At 33.4% G+C, this 19410-nt stretch overlaps 1 protein-coding gene across 1 annotated transcript; it reads left to right on the top strand.

Annotated features, from left to right (window-relative positions):
- Positions 1–3180: 3180 nt before the first annotated feature.
- On the top strand, positions 3181–11109 carry LOC106708349. Its single transcript, XM_014499840.2, has 4 exons — positions 3181–3393; positions 5751–5931; positions 6144–9965; positions 10173–11109. Exons 2-4 carry the CDS (start codon positions 5791–5793, stop codon positions 11064–11066), a joined length of 4857 nt encoding a protein of 1618 aa, XP_014355326.2. The 5' UTR covers positions 3181–3393; positions 5751–5790; the 3' UTR covers positions 11067–11109.
- The last annotated feature ends 8301 nt before the right edge of the window (positions 11110–19410 follow it).

The raw sequence follows: 19410 nt of genomic DNA, 5'->3' as shown, positions 1-19410 counted from the left end.
TTATTGAATATAAAATTATAGATTGTGTCTTAAAAATATTAAATAAGTGAAAACTGCTGTGATATAAATTGCTTGACTTTTATATAGTTTTTAAGAATAAAAAAAATATATAAATACGTTATATTCAAAATGACAAACATTTTTTCTTTCTCTTCCTATGTGTGAATACTATTAATAATTCAGAAAAACTTTCACAATTATAATGATAATAATTAGCGATGTAACGCTTTTATATACTTTTTCTTCACAATTTCATTATGTTATTAACTTATTACGTATCTTATATTTTTATGTATATATGCAGAGCTGGGCATTAACTCGTTAATCCGTTAATCGTTAATTAACGAAGTTAACATTTTGCTTAACGGATTAACTTTTAAGTTAACTTCAAAAACTGTTAACTTCCGTTAAACTCAACTTCCGTTAATAAAAGTCCGTTAATCGTTAAATTAGAAACTTGAGACGTGCTGTCATTTTGTTTAAATTACGTGCCACGCCACGCTCGTAAGTTCAGCTATGTTGGGCGACTGTCGGCGACTCGAATGGTGAACGAAAGAGTTGATAATTGATATATGTGAAGTTCGCATGCAACTGTAATGCATCAGAGCGTCCGGGAAAGACGTGATCAACAGAACAAAATAAAAGAAGGTTCCAAATAGTATATTTCATAACGAGTATATAAAAGCGAAAGTATGTAATAGCCCACATTCCGAACGCTCTTCGTCCCTGAAATACGCCACTTTTTGAGCAACTGTATTAAAACACTTTTACTCGTGCTTTTTCTTTAGCTTTTCCAAACTCGTGCGTTCTCTTTCCCAACTGTCAAAATAATGTCGATTAAAAAGAAAAAAACCAACAACGAAATTTTACAAAAAAAAAATCATTGAAGTTTTTATGATTCATGAAAATATTTATAAAAAGAAGCTCCTAATTTGTTACAATATCAGATTTAATGATTTGATTCAATGAATTAGGTTAGGTTTCATTTTATTAAATCTCATTAAATTTCATTTTCATTTCATATCAATACAAATAATCTACTGAAGACTTGGCCGTTTGGGCATAGTTCCCTTTGCCTTCCCAGAATGGGTGAAGAAAACAAAAAAAATCTCTGGCGCCATTTTTCAAACATTTTAGTTAGTTGAGTTTATTGTGTTTTTATTATTCTATGAAATTGCTTCATTTTTTCGCAACTATATTAAAAATAATTGTTTAGTACACGTGCGGAACTGTCAATCCTCACCTTCGGCTGCGCCTCGGCTCGGGTAGACATTTGTCGGAACTCTTTGCAATGACAGGCTTTCCGCACTCGAGATGAAATATACTATTATGCATTCATACTTGTCTCTTATACTAATGTGTTATAGAATGTATAATCAAATTACTATTTTAAACAAGTGTCGCCACAATAAGTGTGAAATTAGTATGTATAATTTTGGTATGGTTAACTGTTAACGATTAACTTTAACTTGCGTTAAATTTTCGAAAATTTAACGCTTTAACGATTAACGAAGTTAATTTTTTAATTAACGAATTAACGATTAACGAAGTTAACTTTTCGATTAACTGTGCCCACCTGTGTATATATGTTTAATATTTTTAAGAATGTTCACGAAGTTTATTAAACGTTATATAAGTTATTTTTAATATTTTGTTTATATGTAAAAAAAATCAAACCATATCGATTGACCGACATTACATTATTGTGAAGACGTACTTTGTTACCGGGTTACTCGAATGACGTCATAGCGCCCAGAACTAGGTTATAACCGTTTGTAGGTCACTTTAGTACTCAATATTTAAGTGGATAAATTACTTATTATCCTAATAGTTGATAATATTATATTATAGTGGGTTTTAATCGCCGAAATACCTGTTCAAGAACATTTTGTTGTCCATGTTTTATTCAAAGTTAATGAGAGGGATGACAATATGTTTTTAAGCATGTTGGCAGTGAAAACCCACAGCTAAGCTTAACTTATGGACATAATATATGTTTAAAATATCTCATACTTAATATATTACAGTTTAACTGTAGTTTAGTGTATTTTAATACCAAATATATAAAATCTTCAGACGTAAATAGGTTAGACAATTCCAATGTATCGTTAGTTGTTAATAAGTCCTTATTTATTTAATTCATAGCAAAATATTTAATCGTAAATAATAAGTAAATATAATTTTGTAATACAAACAATGTTTTATTTTTTTTAACCCTAAATCATCAACCTCACAATCAAAAATAACTTAACTTGACTTTTTTAATATTGACTGATTTCGTAACGTAAGCTCTGAATAGTATTTCAGTCGCTTCTTACTTCGTAGTTCGAAAACAGGTGCAGTTGGTGTCAGCCCAAGCCAAGAAAACCTAGAAGGGTTTTCACTCTTATCTACCAACATCAGGCTCTTGAATAATTAGAGAATTGTTGGGTGTAACAGTGGAAAAAAATTAAAAGAAAGAATGATGGTAATATTGCCTAGAAACTACCAATAAGAATAACTCAAAATGGTTTAAAATTAAGTATTTTTCAAAATTTGTTTAAACATTGTCTTGTCGAAACAGTCGGTGCACTTTAACAACACCTTAACAGAAGTAACCCAGTTCGGTACACCGCGACCTAGATTACAGTTTTATGTACCACATATTGAATGACCTAAGAGTAGCTGGCAGGGACAGTCGATGCCCCAGTGGCCCAGTTCATTGAAGTTCATACTGCGCATGTGCCTCTAGAAACTGAATGGTAGCTTAAGTTTTCCTGGCTAAATGTTCATTCGGAATACCGGCGGTAACTACAATGACGATTTTATCAATTATCGAGAGTGTAGTGCAGGAAGAAAAGTAAAGTGTAGATCAGTATCTTGTGCTTACACAAGCAATTGAAGAATTTGTAACGATATCTACGAAAATAAGTCTTAATTGTGTCAAAACAAGTACAAATCAAACGTTTATTTCACAAGTTCTTATTTATTCAACTTATTATTCAAAACTAATCAGAATTAAAGGCAGAGTTTGTCCTGAGATTAGGAATATTAAAAAAATACTAGTACAGATAATAGAACTTTTTTTTTATATAAAAAAAAAATTGTTATTAATTTTATAGTTTGAATTTATAAACGGAACTTTGGTTTTATGAGTATGAACTAGCAACACTGTGTTGTTTTACCTACCTAAGAAAAATGGCCGAAGCTCCTAACGTCAAAACTCAAAACCTCTATAGAGAATATTTACTCAAAAACGTTTAACGTATTATTTATTCTATTTAGAACCTGATAAATATTGGTTAAGTGGCTGTGTGTTGTTCAAGTATTTGTCCATCAGTTAATGTTAGCAGTTGAAGTAATTTGTGTTCACTGGAATATTGGACGGTATTGAACTGTTGCTTTTTATGCACAGTAAGTATTTTCTTGCTATTCTTACGTACCTCTATATTAGTCATTTTAATTTTTTTAAATCATTGTTGTTTTGTAGCTAAAGTATACATAAATGTGCAATATAATCTTCGTTTTACAAACTATTGTTGGTTCTAATAATTTGTAAAAATTCTAGAAAACAAATCTGTCTTCTAGAATCAATTCTTTTTTCTTTATGTTTCTTAACGAATCATAGTAGATCTAATATTGAACTTATTGTTACGAATTAAGATGTAAAATACACCAGACCAGAGATAACCTACTGAATCCATAAACATGATATTATGAATGTGATTGATCATTCACTATTTCAAATGTTAATACATTGTAATACAAACAACATCCATCCCATACATCTTACAATATATTCATGTTACAAGGAAAGAAATACAATTTTTTTCTAACATTTTACAGTTTCAATGTTATTACTTTTCATTAACAGTATCAAGCAAATTATAAAAAAATAAGATGTAATGTGAATGTTTGTTAGTCATACATGTGAAGGTCTCTGACACAGAATACCAAAAACATCTTTTAGATGATGATTAAGCCTTATTATTGTCATGTACAAAGGTAGTAAATAATTACTCATTTTGTTGTAATCTTTTGGTAGAAACAAGCTTATGAAGTGATATAATTAAATTTATAAGACAAAAGAGTTTATATAACATCTTACACTACTGTAGTTACTAAAGTTCTAGAGTAGAATGTAGAAAGAAAAATTCTCATGTTCTTTAGTTTATATTCTCTTATACTTTAAACTTTTTTATTTATTATTTATTTCTAGAGGCAATGACTTTACAAGGAAATGAAATAAAACAGAACAAATAAACATCATATACACCACAATCAAGTTACAAACATATCAAAAATGCTCTAATTGGCTTTGATGGATGTAAATATTCGAAATCGGCTGCATTCCAAATGTGCTTGTTAAATTAAATTTACAATGTATAGTTTGTGCGTCAAGAAAAAATGTCATTTATATAGAATTTAAGGATTTTAGTATGTTAGATCAATCATCTGTCCGTATGTTCGATGAAAAGAGTTACATCTTAGAGATTAATTGTACATCCAAACCTGGATAAGCAGGCCCAAGAAAATGTGATACATTTCTAACTTATAAAGGTTTCTCTCCGACCCAAGTTTTTCACTTCTAGAGGTTGTCCATTGGGAACCGGATAATGACTCAGTTGTAGAGGTTTCTCGCTTATCCAGATTCTACTGTCTTCATTGGATGAGTCTATATGTACATAATAAATTCTACAGTAGATACATACTATTGTAGAATTTATTAATACCTTGACCGCATCAACACTTAACATCAGGTTTCAATCTTACTAATATTAAAAATGCTAAAGTTCAGATGGATGGATTTTTGTTTGAAGGTATCTCCTGAAAGGCTAAACAGATCTTGATGAAATTTGACACAGATGTAGAACATAGTCTGGAAGAATACATAGGCTACTTATTAAGTTTTTTTAAAGCCGCGCGGACCAAGTCTCGGGCGACATAAAAATAGGGGAAGCAAAATAAATTATTAAACTAATTTTATTTTAAGTCTTAATTGATTGAAAAACATATTATAATATATATAATACAATTAACATTAAACTAGAATGTTACTGCAAACATGCATTTTCTTTCATATTGTTATTACTGTGAAAATATTTGCGAGATATAGATATTTATGGAACATACTTAGATACACAATGTTTTATTAAAGGTAATTTCAAAGTTCCGAACAAATCTAAATGAGATTTTGTAATTATGTTTTATTAGTTCCAACTTATTTTATCTTTTAATTAGCAAGTAGTGTGAAGTAATGCACATCGCTAGTTAGTTATATATATATATTGCAAAAGTGTACTGACCTTGCTGGTGAGGATATTTTAATATTTATTTCAGTTTAATGATGTTAAATTGAGTGATAATTATTATGTCTTCCGGAATGCAGAATGTGCTTTTACCTCCGGATGACGACACTGGTTTCACGTACTGTGGATTTATCCAGGTTAAGGCATTGTATGTGATGGTGGTGATTATAATTATCAATAATAATAAAACCTGAACGTGATTGTGATGTCATATGGACATAAATTGAGTAAATTATAAGTCGATTTCGCAGCCGATATGAAAGGGCACCTCAAATACGAGATTACTTCGTCACATTGTTATTGTATGACATAAGACCATTCTTATCATAGTGAGTTTGCAATTCATTCTTAGATATTTAGTATGTTTGACAGCAATTTTGTTTTCTAACATAATTTTTTTCTTTGTTTACGTTGATACCAATAAATACTGTCGAGTTTCTGATGTCTATTTATCGTTTTCAGATGTGAGGGGCGTGTGGGTGCGCGGCAGGTGCGGGGGGGCATGTGGGGCGCGGCGGCAGGCTGGTGGTGCGGCGCGCTGGCAGCCGCGCTGCTGCTGCTGCTGGTCGCGCTGCGCTGCCGCCGCCCAGGGCAGAAGCAGCGTCATCTCGCGTGGCCGCACCGCCCGCTGCAAGTGCATCAGGTGCGTTCACATCACACACCTAGATGTTACTTGCACACTTCACTCCTTGCGGAAATCTAAGGTAAAACAGTACTTTTAATTGATAAAAGTTTCTCATTAGAATTATCGTTTAAATGGAAAATATCTAAAATAAATCAAACACTTTTAAATGATCCTGCATGTTATACTGATTCTGATTAATATATGTTAAATGGGATGTTTTCCTTCACCAGGTTCACATTGTAAGCAGCGGTAAAGCGTACGTGTCGCACTTGACGATCACGGAGCCCCGCTGCGCGCACACTGATCTGGCCGGAGCGCCCCCCGACCCCGTGGTTACGGTCCCCTCAGACTCACCGCCGTGTGCACCTCGCCCCAACCCGCCACAAATCGTCATCGTTAAGAATTTCAATCAAAACACTATAGCTCACGAAGCTGCAAGCTCGGAGTCTCGACCTCCGCCTTTACCTCGTCTATCGACCCCCGAGCATTGGCTCCATAAACGTCCCTTTGACTATAAATATCCTTGCATACCTCGACCTCTATCTCAACTAGTCAATACTGATCTTGGGGCGGACCTGTCCAGAGAATCACGAGCTAAAAAGTATAGTGCTACAAGATCACCGTCTTTGGAGAAAGACGACAAATCGCCTCTGGTTAGCGCCGGCACACATGTTGAAGTGTTCGGTTTCGACGATTCCTCCGTTTCTAAAATGAGTGATTCGGCCGATGTACCGTCAGACATGTCGCCTAGCAACCTAAGAAGATTCCGATCTGTGAGCACTCGTCTAAACATGTGCAGCGTGACTGAAACGCCCCACGTCGATGGAATTGAAAGAGTAGAGATGCAAAATTCTCCAAGGGTTATAGAATGCAGTTCGGCAAAAGATAAATCTTCTGCATCAAAATTTGATTTCTCTCCGAAATTATTAGCGGATACCATTAGTTCGCCTAGATTTTTTACACCTCCCGAGATGGCCTCACCGGCCTTTTTCGCCGAGCCCTCCCCGAAGTCTGTGTACTATGATACTGTAAGGTCACCGAAATTCTTTCCCGAGACACCTCGTGACGCCGAGGTGCCGCAGTCACCGAGAACATTGAGCGATCACATTAACAGAGCTAATGGTCTGTGTGATAAACCGGGCTCTCCAAAGTTCGTCACCCCTCGACCGAGTCCCAAAGTACATAGTTATAACAAGGAAAATTACTTTACTTTCGAGCAAGGAGTATTAGAAGAAGGAGCGTCTAGAGCATCGCCTCGTCCGAAAAGGTACGGTGGAAGATACTCCATTGAAAAGGAAAGGTTCACTCCCCCAGCTGATAAAGAAGTGAAGAAATACAAACGACATAATAGTTGTGACACTAATATTAAAAATAACGAAGAAATAATGCCAAAATACGAGAAAAAAGAATCTGACCCTAAAATAGAAGTTATTGAAACCGACGTAGTAGATTGCTGTACCAAAATCGACTCAATGCAAATCGGAATTAAGACCGTAATCGAAAGGACAAACGAACTGGTGCCTATCGAATCGAGTTCAGCGCAGGCTAGACGACAACGACTAAAATCGATCTCCTTAGATTCTGACAATGCAAAAATCATAGAACAAAATTTAGGGTTACCAATAGCGAAACAAATGAAGGATCAAATGAATGAGGCGTATAAAAACCAAGAAACAAGTACTTCGTGTGAGAATATGGAAAGGCATATTACAAAAAATTCAAGTGAAAGAGCAGCCTTTAAGTTCGATGTTGAACAAAAAAATAAACCGGTGGAACAGGAGGAGCCTAAGTCGCCTGATGTCATTCAGAGAAAAACTTTGCGACAAAGTTCAGATACTCAGTCATTTTTGGATATGCCTCGTTTTTCACCTAAAGAGTTTGAAATAACTGTAACGTCAGATGAAGGATCGACAGTGCCGGCGGAGACCCAAACAAAACGCAAGTTTAAAAACCTACGAAACCTAACAATAGATTTGTCTAAACGTGATACCGATTTAGAAAAAGAATTATTGGAATTTGAAAAATTATACACCGACGCCGAAGAGAAGAAGGTTAAAACGCCTACTCTAAAAGTTAAGGCGACTTCTTTAGATTCATCCGAGTCAGTAATTCTATCTCTACCTCAGAAAAAGTCTTTGGATGTACCACAAAATTCAATATCCGTACCGAATACTCCTAAGCGACAGTTGAAACGAATACTCGCTCAAAGAAGTGTAAAACATGACGGTTCTGGAGGCAAGATGGGATACAATTCTTTACAATCTAATGCCGAACAAAGACGACTTTACATGAAAGGTCAAGACAGTGGAATTTTCCTTAGAGATAACCATGCCAGTCTCATGTTATACCAGGCGGGACCTTCACGAATGGGTTCACGAACTATGGGCTCATTTGAAGAAAATACTATGGATTTCGTAGAAAATACGCCAGAGATTAATATATCGGGAGCCGACAGCAGGCCCGGGTTATATGTAGACACCGGTCAAACTCTAGGTTCCAATCTTCTAAACTATAAACAAAATTTAAGCGTGTCAAGTACTAATTTGAAAACTTTACCGGAAGGTGTGCCCTCTGACGACTTCGAACCAAGCACTGGAGAAGAAAAGTTAATCAAAAAACTTCATAGAAGGAATTCCAATCAAAGTTTAATGCTGAGCACACACAGCCTGCAGAGCTCGAACTGCTCATTGAGCAGCGCCGGCACCTCCGCTCATAACTTAGGAACTGTTCGTACGAGTTTTTCTAACTTCAGTTTAAATTCCGACATCAGACAAAAGAAATTATCGATAGATCGAAGAGATTCTAATACATCTCTCGTGAACGCCGAACATACGAGTATAACGCCAACAACTCGAGTCATTTGCTCGTCGAATACGAACCTCTCCGGAGAGGTATCGAAGAATTGTCTGTTGCAGAGACGTGGCTCCAATAACAGTTTAACACTAAACATCTCGACATCCAACAACCTCAGCAGACATTCTAGCAACACCTCCTTAAATAAAGAAGTAAAATTCGGACAGAAGAAAGGACTATTAGAACGAAGAAGTTCCAACACATCGTTAACGCTCAATATCAACACTTCTAATCCACAATTGTCCAGTAATCGAGGACTCAGTATTTCAAATTACAATCTGAACGGATCGACATGCAACCTTAGTAGGTATAATAGCAACCATAGTATCGACAATGCACCAACGGAACCTCACAAAGGTATCCTGGAGAGACGAAGCTCTAATACTTCGCTCACTCTAAACATTCATCCACAAGAACCACGGAACATAGAAATAGACGAAACACTAATTGATGGCCAGCTGGCAGAACTTCCACATAGAGAGAGACATAGAAAGTCTTTAAGTACCGAAAATTTGATTCCAAAATCGTACAAAAACCGAATGAAGTTACGCACGTCCGAAAATGCTATTGGCTTCGGTTCACACGACAACTTGTGGTCTACGTCGTACACGTCGGATCAAGAATATTCGGAGAATCTAACATGCGTTGGTGGCGATCATGAAAATGAAATCATATATGCTTTCGGACATCAAGAAGATGCTAATTTTCAACCAAGTTTTGTCAGAAATATAACTACCAAGCCTCTAAGCCCTCAAACTACATCTGAAGATTTTAGATTGTATTTAGCAAATATACATCATTTACAAAACGCTTCTAGCGTGTTGACCCGACAGCAGCTGAAAGATTTGAACGATGTATTTCAGAACGGGTACTCTAATGTCAAGTGCCATAGTATCGGTGAGGGTCAACATTGCTGTACTGGTCGCGTAGACTCTGATATTGCGAAGGAAAATCCCCAGATGGTTATACCGGAACCGGTGACGACCCAACCTTGTTCTGAATACCAGAAGATGTTGTTGAGGAATTTGCATCAAGAATTTTGGGATATGCCAACAAATTTCCAAGAAAAACCGATTGTTTCCGGATCACATACAAAGAATAGGTACAAAACCATTCTACCCAATGAACATTCTAGATTTATGCTGCGACCGTATCCGGATACCGTCGGGACAATATACATCAATGCCAATTATATAAAGGTAATTCTGTAATTTCTTTTTAACTATAAAGTATATAACTGCTATACTAGACCTAAATTTAGTACGAATTCCGACTCTTTAAGGCACTTCATAAAATATAAAATCACAAATCATGTTTTTAAATGTTGTATTTACTAATTCTGTTATTTGTATTATTTTGATTAAATGGCCTCTTTATTTTAATCATTAATTTTTTTTTTTTTTCAGGGGCATGAGTACACCAAAACTAGCTACATCGCAACACAGGGTCCCCTCCAAAACACGATGTACGATTTTTGGATGATGATCCGACAAAATGTTAAAGATTTTCTCAGCGAAAAGACAGATAAATCTTCCGATGTCCCTATTCAGAAGATTGTAATGCTGACAAACTTCATAGAGAACAATAGACAGAAATGTGAAAAATATTTCCCATTGGAATTAAACGAGGAAATAACGATAACAAGCCCAGAGTTCACTGATACGAGTTTCTTCAGCGAAATGGAACCTACGAAGAGGAGTTTTGTTATTAAAAACACAGGTCTAGTCAAGAAGGCCGGCTACACGATTCGAAAGTTAACCGTTAGACATTTGGATTCGAAAAGTGAATTAAGTGACAGTGAGCTAACAGTGTACCATTACTGGTTCCATAATTGGGCGGACCATAAGTGCCCCAAGGACGTGAATGCGTTATTAAATCTAAGCTTAGACGTGTTAAAAGACCAAACGTATAATTTTAGTGAAAGTGATGATGAAAAAGATGAACAGTGTCACTGTAATGACAGTCCGAAGCCGGATTCTAAGTTTGTGTTTCCTCCGCTAGAGTCCGCGAGTGTACCTTGTCCGGTTACTGTGAAGCTGTCTTCGCCTGTAGATTTATCTGTGGAGAACAAGTCGCCACCGACTATAGTGCATTGTTCCGCTGGTATCGGTCGTACTGGTTGCCTTCTTGCCATTCTGAATGGCATAAAGCAGCTGACAAGCGAACAGAAAGTTGATGTGTTAGGTATTGTTTGTAACTTGAGGTTGAATAGAGGTGGAATGGTACAGAATTCTGAACAGTATGAGTTAATCCACAAAGTCTTGTGCCTATTTGAACAGGCTTGTTTACCAAGTTTATAGTTAGTATAGATAATGAGATGAATACGAAACTGTATAGCTGCAGTTGATTACTATATAATTTATTTGTATGTATATATGTTAGATAATTTTTTTTGGGTATTTCCTATATAGATAATTAATTTATGAATTGTCGACAAATGGTAGGTTAAGGAAATGTTTATTATGATCCATTTTATTTGACAAGTTCCATTCTCTTTAGATTTATGAAGATTGATAGAATATATTTACAAATTGATGGTTAATTTTGACTGAGACTCCCTTTAGTTCCTAGGCGGTCATATATATCAATTGAAGATCGATTTTAAAATTTTTTTTTTTTTAGATATATTTGGAAAATTTTATACAATATCAAAAATTTAGATTGGTAATATTTTATACTTCACCATAATCAAAAAGATAGAATTCTATAAAAATAACTGATGTTTTTAAGTAAATTCTGTGATATAATACAAAGCGCGAGATATTCTAAATTTTCTGATATATTATCCTAAAAAATTAAATTTAAGCTCACTATTGTTTTCGTCCCTTATTGTTAGTTCATATTTTTTTGTAAATATTTTCTATTAATTTTTTAAATTTATTTAAAAAATTAATTTGTCTTTATATTTGTAATTGTCTTTATAGTAAATAATTTGCCTTTGTGGTGCTTAACTGAATCCTATATAGTGGTTTCAGTTAAGTTATTCCTTAAAAAAATAATACGATCCTCTATACAGTGTCAACACTAAATTTACATAATTTGTAAGTTTCTAATTCTAAACTTACTAATATTATAAATGCGAATGTTTAAATGGATGTTTGTTAGAAGGTATCCGGAATGGCTCAACGGATCTTGATGAAACTTGGCACAGATGTAGAACATAATCTGGAAGAACGCATAGGCTACTAATGAAGTTTAGCGGGTAGAGTCGCTGGCGACAGTTAGTAGTAAATAAACATATAGACAGATCGAGGACCTCCTCCTTTTGGAAGTCGGTTTAAAAATGACAGATTGGTCTGAGGTGATCCTTAGCCAGGGCTGACGTTAGGGTAATACGCGGTAGGGTGACAGAAAGGGGCGCTACAGGTTTGCGAATTAATCAGTCATACACAATCCAGTTAACCGCCGAAAGAATGTTAAAAAAGTATAGTTAAAACCGTTATTGATCTTAACCATGATATAAAAAATCTTATATTCTTTACTATATTTTTAAATTACGCTAGTTTTACTAGCGTATAGATTTGTGATTGGCGTCTATTCGACATAAATGGCACATAATCACTATACACATTACACGTGTAAAATTGTCATAAAGGAAATTACATTTATAAAGGTGTTAATATTTTCATTCAGTCATTTTGCAGCCAACAGATTTTATGACGCAAAGAAATCCTATAGTGATGTCGATCATTTTTATCGATAACCAAAATACGACTACGATGTCGATATTTATATAGACAAAATAAATTTTTGGTTAATTGCGTCTAAAATCTCTTTCGAATGAATGTATTAAAATGAAGCTGTTTTAGCGTTGATACTTTTTTTTTTAATTAAAATACTAGCCGTGACCGCGACTTCGACGAAGTGAAATACTGTCATCGGCAAGCATTTTAATTATTATAGTTGTTTTACTTAAAGTTATAAAAGAATAGCTGTATCCCGCGACTTCGTCTGTGCGAAATTAAAAAAAAATAGCCCATGTGTTCTTACAGACTTCGTCCTACATTTGTGTATCAAATTTAATTTAAATCGGTATAGTGGTTTTGGTGTGAAAGCGCGACAGGCAGACAGTTCGCATTTATAATATTAGCAAGGATTTCATCAGTCTATAATATAAATATTAATAAATTTTGGCCTTCTGCAATGACCTACTTCATTAGCGGTTCAATTTCCGTTAACATTCACGATTCCGGTACGGAATGGCTGGAAAAGTTTTGACGGGAACGTAGCTGATGCGTGCTAAAATATTATAGGCTGCTTTTTAAAAATTCTACACTGATAAATTCGCGAGCGACCTCTAGTATCGATAATATATTCATCGAATAATTTTGCGACGCAAACTCCCTATCTATTTGTTTACTATACCACTACATCAGGCGTAATTGTCATGCACGTGATAATATCGCGTATAAATAATACTAATCGAAAACAATTTGGTTTCTTGTTTTTTTTTATTTAGCCATTTAATTAGACAATTTTACGTCCTTTTCCGTCTTGTGAATATTTTTTTTGTCTTCATTCATTGATACATTGTTTTTCTATTTATGTGCAGTAATTTTTTAAGGTATAATAGGTAGATACGAATTGGCAAATTTATTTAGCGATTTATTTAATTAGCACGGAATTGAAATCATATTTTTGTAATAATTTTTTTGTAAACCACAGGAAGAAAAGAAGTTTTTTCACAAGACTTGAGGATATAAATTCAAGATGACTTAAGGTCAAAAAAATTAAAATGAATATTTTTTAGTAAAATTTTACCTTCTGGTTATATTAATATTTTTGGAAATTCAACAAAGTATTATAAATGTTAAATATCTATAATATTTAAATATATGCTAATCATTTTCGCCTTGGTGTGATGCTACAGAAACATGGCCAAAAGTTAACAGAATTTATGGGTTTTATCGTTTCAATAATTTCCGAACGTAAACTCTAAGGTTTTTCCTAATATGTATTGCGGTTCAAATATCTTGGCGGCTGGGAACATCGCATGTGTCACTGCGCAGAACATAGTTTAGGTGTAGTGGGATGTAAAGGGATGCGGGGGGAGGGCACTGCACAGCTTTCCGATGACCTTGAATACAACGACCGACTTATAATAAACCTTATGAAAGTTATTGGTCGATGAAAATGCCAACGCCGTCGTCATCACCCAACGGATGCGGACGCTGACGACTAATGAAAACGGTTCTGGCATGCGAGCACTACTAAATGCGTGAACAAGAAATCTCTCGCACCACGCATGCTATATAGCGACCGTGTTAACGATTAATCAAACTGCGCCTTAAGGGTCGAAGTTTGATATTAAAATCTTTACAATTATTTAAGCTGTCAAATGCAAAATATTTATTTGGCGTTAGAACTACATTTTTTCGGGTATTCAATAAAAAATTGTAAGTTTGTTTCTAATTGTATTTGCTTCTAAAAAAGGCGCTGTTGATGGTATGAGATAAAATTAATTCAAAATGATAAAAAAAGGTAGGTGAACTTTAACACTTATTGTTCTTTTGAAATGGATTTTAATTAAAGTGGAAGTTAAAGATTAAAAAAAATCGTGTCACACACGTGTAACCTTGGTGTAGTTTAGTAAATGTTGGTGGAATAGGAAAATATTTAAAACCTCATTCTGTGAGATTCTAAAAATGTGACTTTTTTGAAAGCATCATACATGGGCACTAGAATTATTTACTGTGAAGATCGATACAAGGAAGTTATTCGTAAGATTGCAAATTCTCGATAATGTTTTTTTTTTTATTTCTTGTTAAGTGCAAAGTAGATGTTTTTGATGAAAGAGTTTTTAGTGTTTACCCTCTCTAAATGTGGTAAAATGTGTGATATGTTTTGTTAATATTGACTTAATTAGTTAGAATTAGAACATTTTTCGGACTCTAAAATTGTTTAACGACTGGATATCTGCGTGTTGCCATAACGGAAAATTTTACGTTGGAAATCAAATACGTTCACTGGCAACTCTCATTATAGTCAGTGTTGCCAAATATATTAATTCATATCTTTATTTTGGTAGATTTATAGATTATATTTAATAGTAATTTATTTTATGTCCGTAATATACTCTGTTTTATTTTGATTAAATAATGGATTCATTATGTTCAGCTTTTCGCACAAGTTATAAATTTTTTGTACATTTTTAATTTTTCTGAATTATAATTTATTTAGTGTAGTTATTTTGTTAAGGTATATAAAGTTATTAATTTATAAATAGATTTTAAAAGTGCTATTTGTTATTCTAATCAGTCCTATGAAGACGATGTAATATATTTGTTTCAAATGTCGACTGATTTTCCGAAGTACTATAATAATTTCCATTCATAACATTTTAAGTGTTAAAGTACAGTGCATTGTCTGATTTTGCTTTGATTTGATAATTAATTTTTACTTACAAATTATTGTAAAAATGTGTGTCTAAATATTGTTTTTTTTTTTATTATCTACTCGATAAAATATATGTTTATAGTACAATCCTTTGTTTTTTTATATATATATTTTTTTAATTCCTCTTTTGAAATTATGTTGCATTTGAAAATCGCAAATTTAATTGTGGAATACCCTTTACCCTACCGACAAAAGGATCATGTTACTTTTCTAAACTCGCAGTAGGGCTACTGAAGTCCACGAGTACAGACATGCGCATGCGCTTGCAAATTACGAACCTCATAATACCTCTTACCTCGAACGTCTAGTAAACAGAATGTTTCAATTCGTTTTTTTTTTCTTTTATTATGAGTTTTTTTGTTATGATTTTATATATACAGTCAAAACCGTTTATGGCGACATCGTTTAGAACAACATACCGGTTAAAATGACCAAAATCAAAGGTCCTGGCTGAATGTTATATGACCGCTTTATCGAAAACATTGGTTTTTACGACATTGTTTACTACGACATACCGCATTAAGCGACCACATTTGGTTAATGTTTTCGGAGAATTATATCTGTAGAACGACCGGCTCAGCTGTATTGTAATTTGAATAGGTAACAGTATCCACATCTGGCACAGTATAGTAGTCAATGGCTATTATCGTAAAAGTAAACAAAGTTTAGGGTCTTTTGTAATTCTTAGAAACAAAGCAAATGCATGCCGTAGCCTCAAGGCCCGCTTCGTCATATCTCTTTAGTCAGTTTGTTGTCAGTGCGAAAATGAACAGGAAGTCTCGGAAGAACAATTTACAGTGCCAACTTTGATTGACGGTCTTAATGCTGTTAGTGTATTACGAAAGATTGTTCTTTTTAATGAAGAGTTCCACATGCAGGGAAATTGTGACGATACGCTGATTAAAATCCAACGTGAGTTACAAAATGTGTATGCACGACAGAAGTGTTTCAAACAAACTAAAATTACAGATTTTATGCATACAAAAATGATGGAAAAATGATATTGTCCTTTTATATTATACGTTTGTATTGAAGTAAACAAAATGCGGTTTAATTGCCTACATGAATATACATAATTTTCCTATTAATACCTGTCACCGGTTGTTACAACTATCGGTTTTTACGACTCAATATGAGTAGTCCCTTCGATGTCGTTATAACAGATTTTGAGTGTATATATATATATATATAGTCGAACCCGATCCCCACTCCCGAGCGATAAACTCGGATTATAGGGATAACTTCTATAAACGAGAAAAACATTGCCGCCCCTTGAATTCTCTAATATCCAGGTTCGAATGTTTTTTTTTTTTTGTTATATAACATTGAATAATAACAATGTAATAATCTACTAGATAAAAAAATATCGTTAGAAATTCGTAATAATAAAATTTAGATATAGTCCAAATAAGAACACCAATACTAATGTAATTATATGGTTTATAATATATAATAAGTAAATAAATAAATACTATACTACATATTAAATTAGTCAAAATAAAGAAAATAATTTATAAAATATTAGATTATTTGTACATTTACATTAAAAATAAGGCTTCATAAAACGAAGGAATTAAGGTATAAATTCATAGCTCACAGTCGACTGGAAAAACAATCATTCTATTGCATGTATGATAATGCTTTTAAAAATTCTCTCGTTAAACACTCGCTGACTAAGTGGCATATTGTTGGGTCCTACTTATAATGGCCAAAGTAACATATTTATGATTTTTACTTGTTTATGTTAAAAGCTACCTCTTAGTCTAATTAATAACATACAGTAAACAAAAACACATTAACAAGTGTAAATATAATTTTTTGCTGAAGTAAAAGGACTTATGCGGCCTTGCACATTGGCCCTTATTTGTAGGTGCCATCGATATATTTGTTGGCAACGTGGCTTATACGCGTTGACTATTGATTCATGCATCTTATTCTCTTTTTGTGCGTCTCCTCCTTCGTCGATTGAGGGTAGGCAACGCATCCGCAATTGCGAATGTCTATAGGCAGCGGTCGCTTCATCATTTCGGTGAATTTATGTGGCCGCTAGCTCGTTTGCGACCTTGTAATATTATATAAAAAAACAAACTGTTTAATAACTAACCGGATTTTAATATAGAGTGTCTCATTTATGTATATCAAGCTTATGTCAAAGGAAAAATCATTATGTTTTTATTAACTAACAATGTACGCAATTAATGTAATATATACGTAAAAAGTTTAAAGAAGCATTTATTACTACATTATCATAACTAGGTATGTTTATTTATATTAGTATATAATAAAATATATAATTTGTAAATCGTGTTAAGTAATGTGAATTTTTATTCCTTTGTATATCTGTATGTTCTTATTGAAAATAAAAAAAAATATATATGCAAGAGATTGAAAAATGCGTTGTATTTTATCAGGCCCTATTTTTGCACTTTAGGTCTTTGTACTAAGGAAATAATATAACATGTTTAAATACTTAGAAATCTTCAAAGCTCCCTTTCTTACAATTCTAAAGTTATGACTGGATTTTAAAACTGAACTAGATCAACACATTGTTACCTATTCCAATAATTTTACAGCCAGTGCACAATTAATATATAATATTATTTAATTTTTTTAGAGATTAACAGATGAGATGTTTTGCACATGTTTTTCGACACTGGAAACTCGCATTATATAAATTTTACTGTTCAGAATATTTTGTATATAGTAACTAAGAGGTTTTTGATTGAGTGATTTGATTTTTGATCCATTTACTTTAACGGTCATTTTATTTAGTATCCAGAACAATTCACTGTTTTTATTTACAGGTTCAATATGGTGTCATGTTATTATGGTCAAAACTATAATTGATGATGATTATACGAAGGCGCTTGTCGCAATTATTCGTTTATTTTGTTTAGTACACACGTGCAAATTTATTAACGTCATAACGCAGGAGCGGGGCCAAATGTATAATAGCTATAACTTATATTTTTAATAGAAAATTACTTCAATTTATAATAATAATAATAATAAAATTTTAGACACATTGTTGATACAAAATCAACTTAGAAATTTAATAAAATTATAACACATGTAGGCGCGACCACATGGCTAATACGGGACAGTCCAAGCCCGCTCTATCAACAATGAGTTGTAGGTTTGTGCGCTGCCCCGCACCCGCTGCATCAGGGATGCTAATCTCTTTCTTATTTATTTATTAATTATTAATGACATAAAACCACAACTTATCACAGACGTTGACGCCAGGACATTAAGGCGACAATTCTATGACGTTCCGTATGACACGCACATAAATCGTAATATTTTTTGTCCCGAGAGGGTACCATGATAGATCTATTTGAATGACGCAGATCTTTTCTCTGACCACATACAGTGGTAGGGGCGAAGATTTTGTATATTTCCCATAGAAAACAAAAAAAAAGTAACTCCATTAATTAGCCACTTAACGACTGTTATAATATTTATTGTTTATTTTTCATGTTACAGACAGTTCTGTTGAAATAAGTACGCCTAATATCATAACTTAAAGCTATGTTTTTCTCTCCTCATTGAATAGCCGTTTAAGCTTATAGAGGTCACAATTGAATTGACATACACACATTACATACGTTCCAAAATGTTATTCTTCTTTCAATGTGACATAAAGATGATATTTATCCCTTTAATTGTGAGGCCGCGCTATAATGGTTTATAAGCGACCTCTACCAGCCCCATTAGCACCTAGTGTTAAAGCATTGACACATGTGCGCGGTAAATAAACGTAAAATGTAATTACACTGATGTATACATACCTTTACTAACCTTCACTTTGATGTCCCGCTGCCGCCTTCTAAATGCAAATTGTAACAAAGGCAAAGATGTTTTATACTTTTTCAACTTCCACTAAGAATAGAATAAATTGATTAATTACTATTTAGTATAAATTTAAGTTTTTTAATTTAAGGTTAGGTTATTACGTCATTTGTCTAATATAAAAAAATTAAATCCAAAGATTTTCATTGTTCTTGTTGGTAAAATAGTTTTATGACGTGGATACATACTTTCAAGGGTAAATTCCGTATAAATTTTCGTTAAATAGACACTATAACATTATAACATTGTAAATAATAATGTACAATAAATTAAATTTTTGTTTACACCATTGCTCGTTTGACACGACCCTGACGTGTATAAAAATGCTATGGTTTCGACGAACGTACTTTTAAGAAAGAAACATAACCTAAAAATTATAAACAATTTTTATAATCT

The sequence above is a fragment of the Papilio machaon genome, chromosome 19, assembly GCF_912999745.1.
Source record: "Papilio machaon chromosome 19, ilPapMach1.1, whole genome shotgun sequence".
NCBI classification, from domain to species: Eukaryota; Metazoa; Arthropoda; class Insecta; order Lepidoptera; family Papilionidae; genus Papilio; species Papilio machaon.
The sequence above is the reverse complement of the archived record's forward strand: the minus strand, read 5'-3'. Positions and strand labels throughout refer to the sequence as shown.

Coding starts and splice junctions, on each gene's coding strand:
- LOC106708349 (XM_014499840.2), top strand. CDS start 5,791: ATGTGGGGCGCGGCGGCAGGCTGGTGGTGCGGCGCGCTGGCAGCCGCG. Junction 5,932..6,143: donor GCCCGCTGCAAGTGCATCAG/GTGCGTTCACAT, acceptor TTCCTTCACCAG/GTTCACATTGTAAGCAGCGG. Junction 9,966..10,172: donor TCAATGCCAATTATATAAAG/GTAATTCTGTAA, acceptor TTTTTTTTTCAG/GGGCATGAGTACACCAAAAC.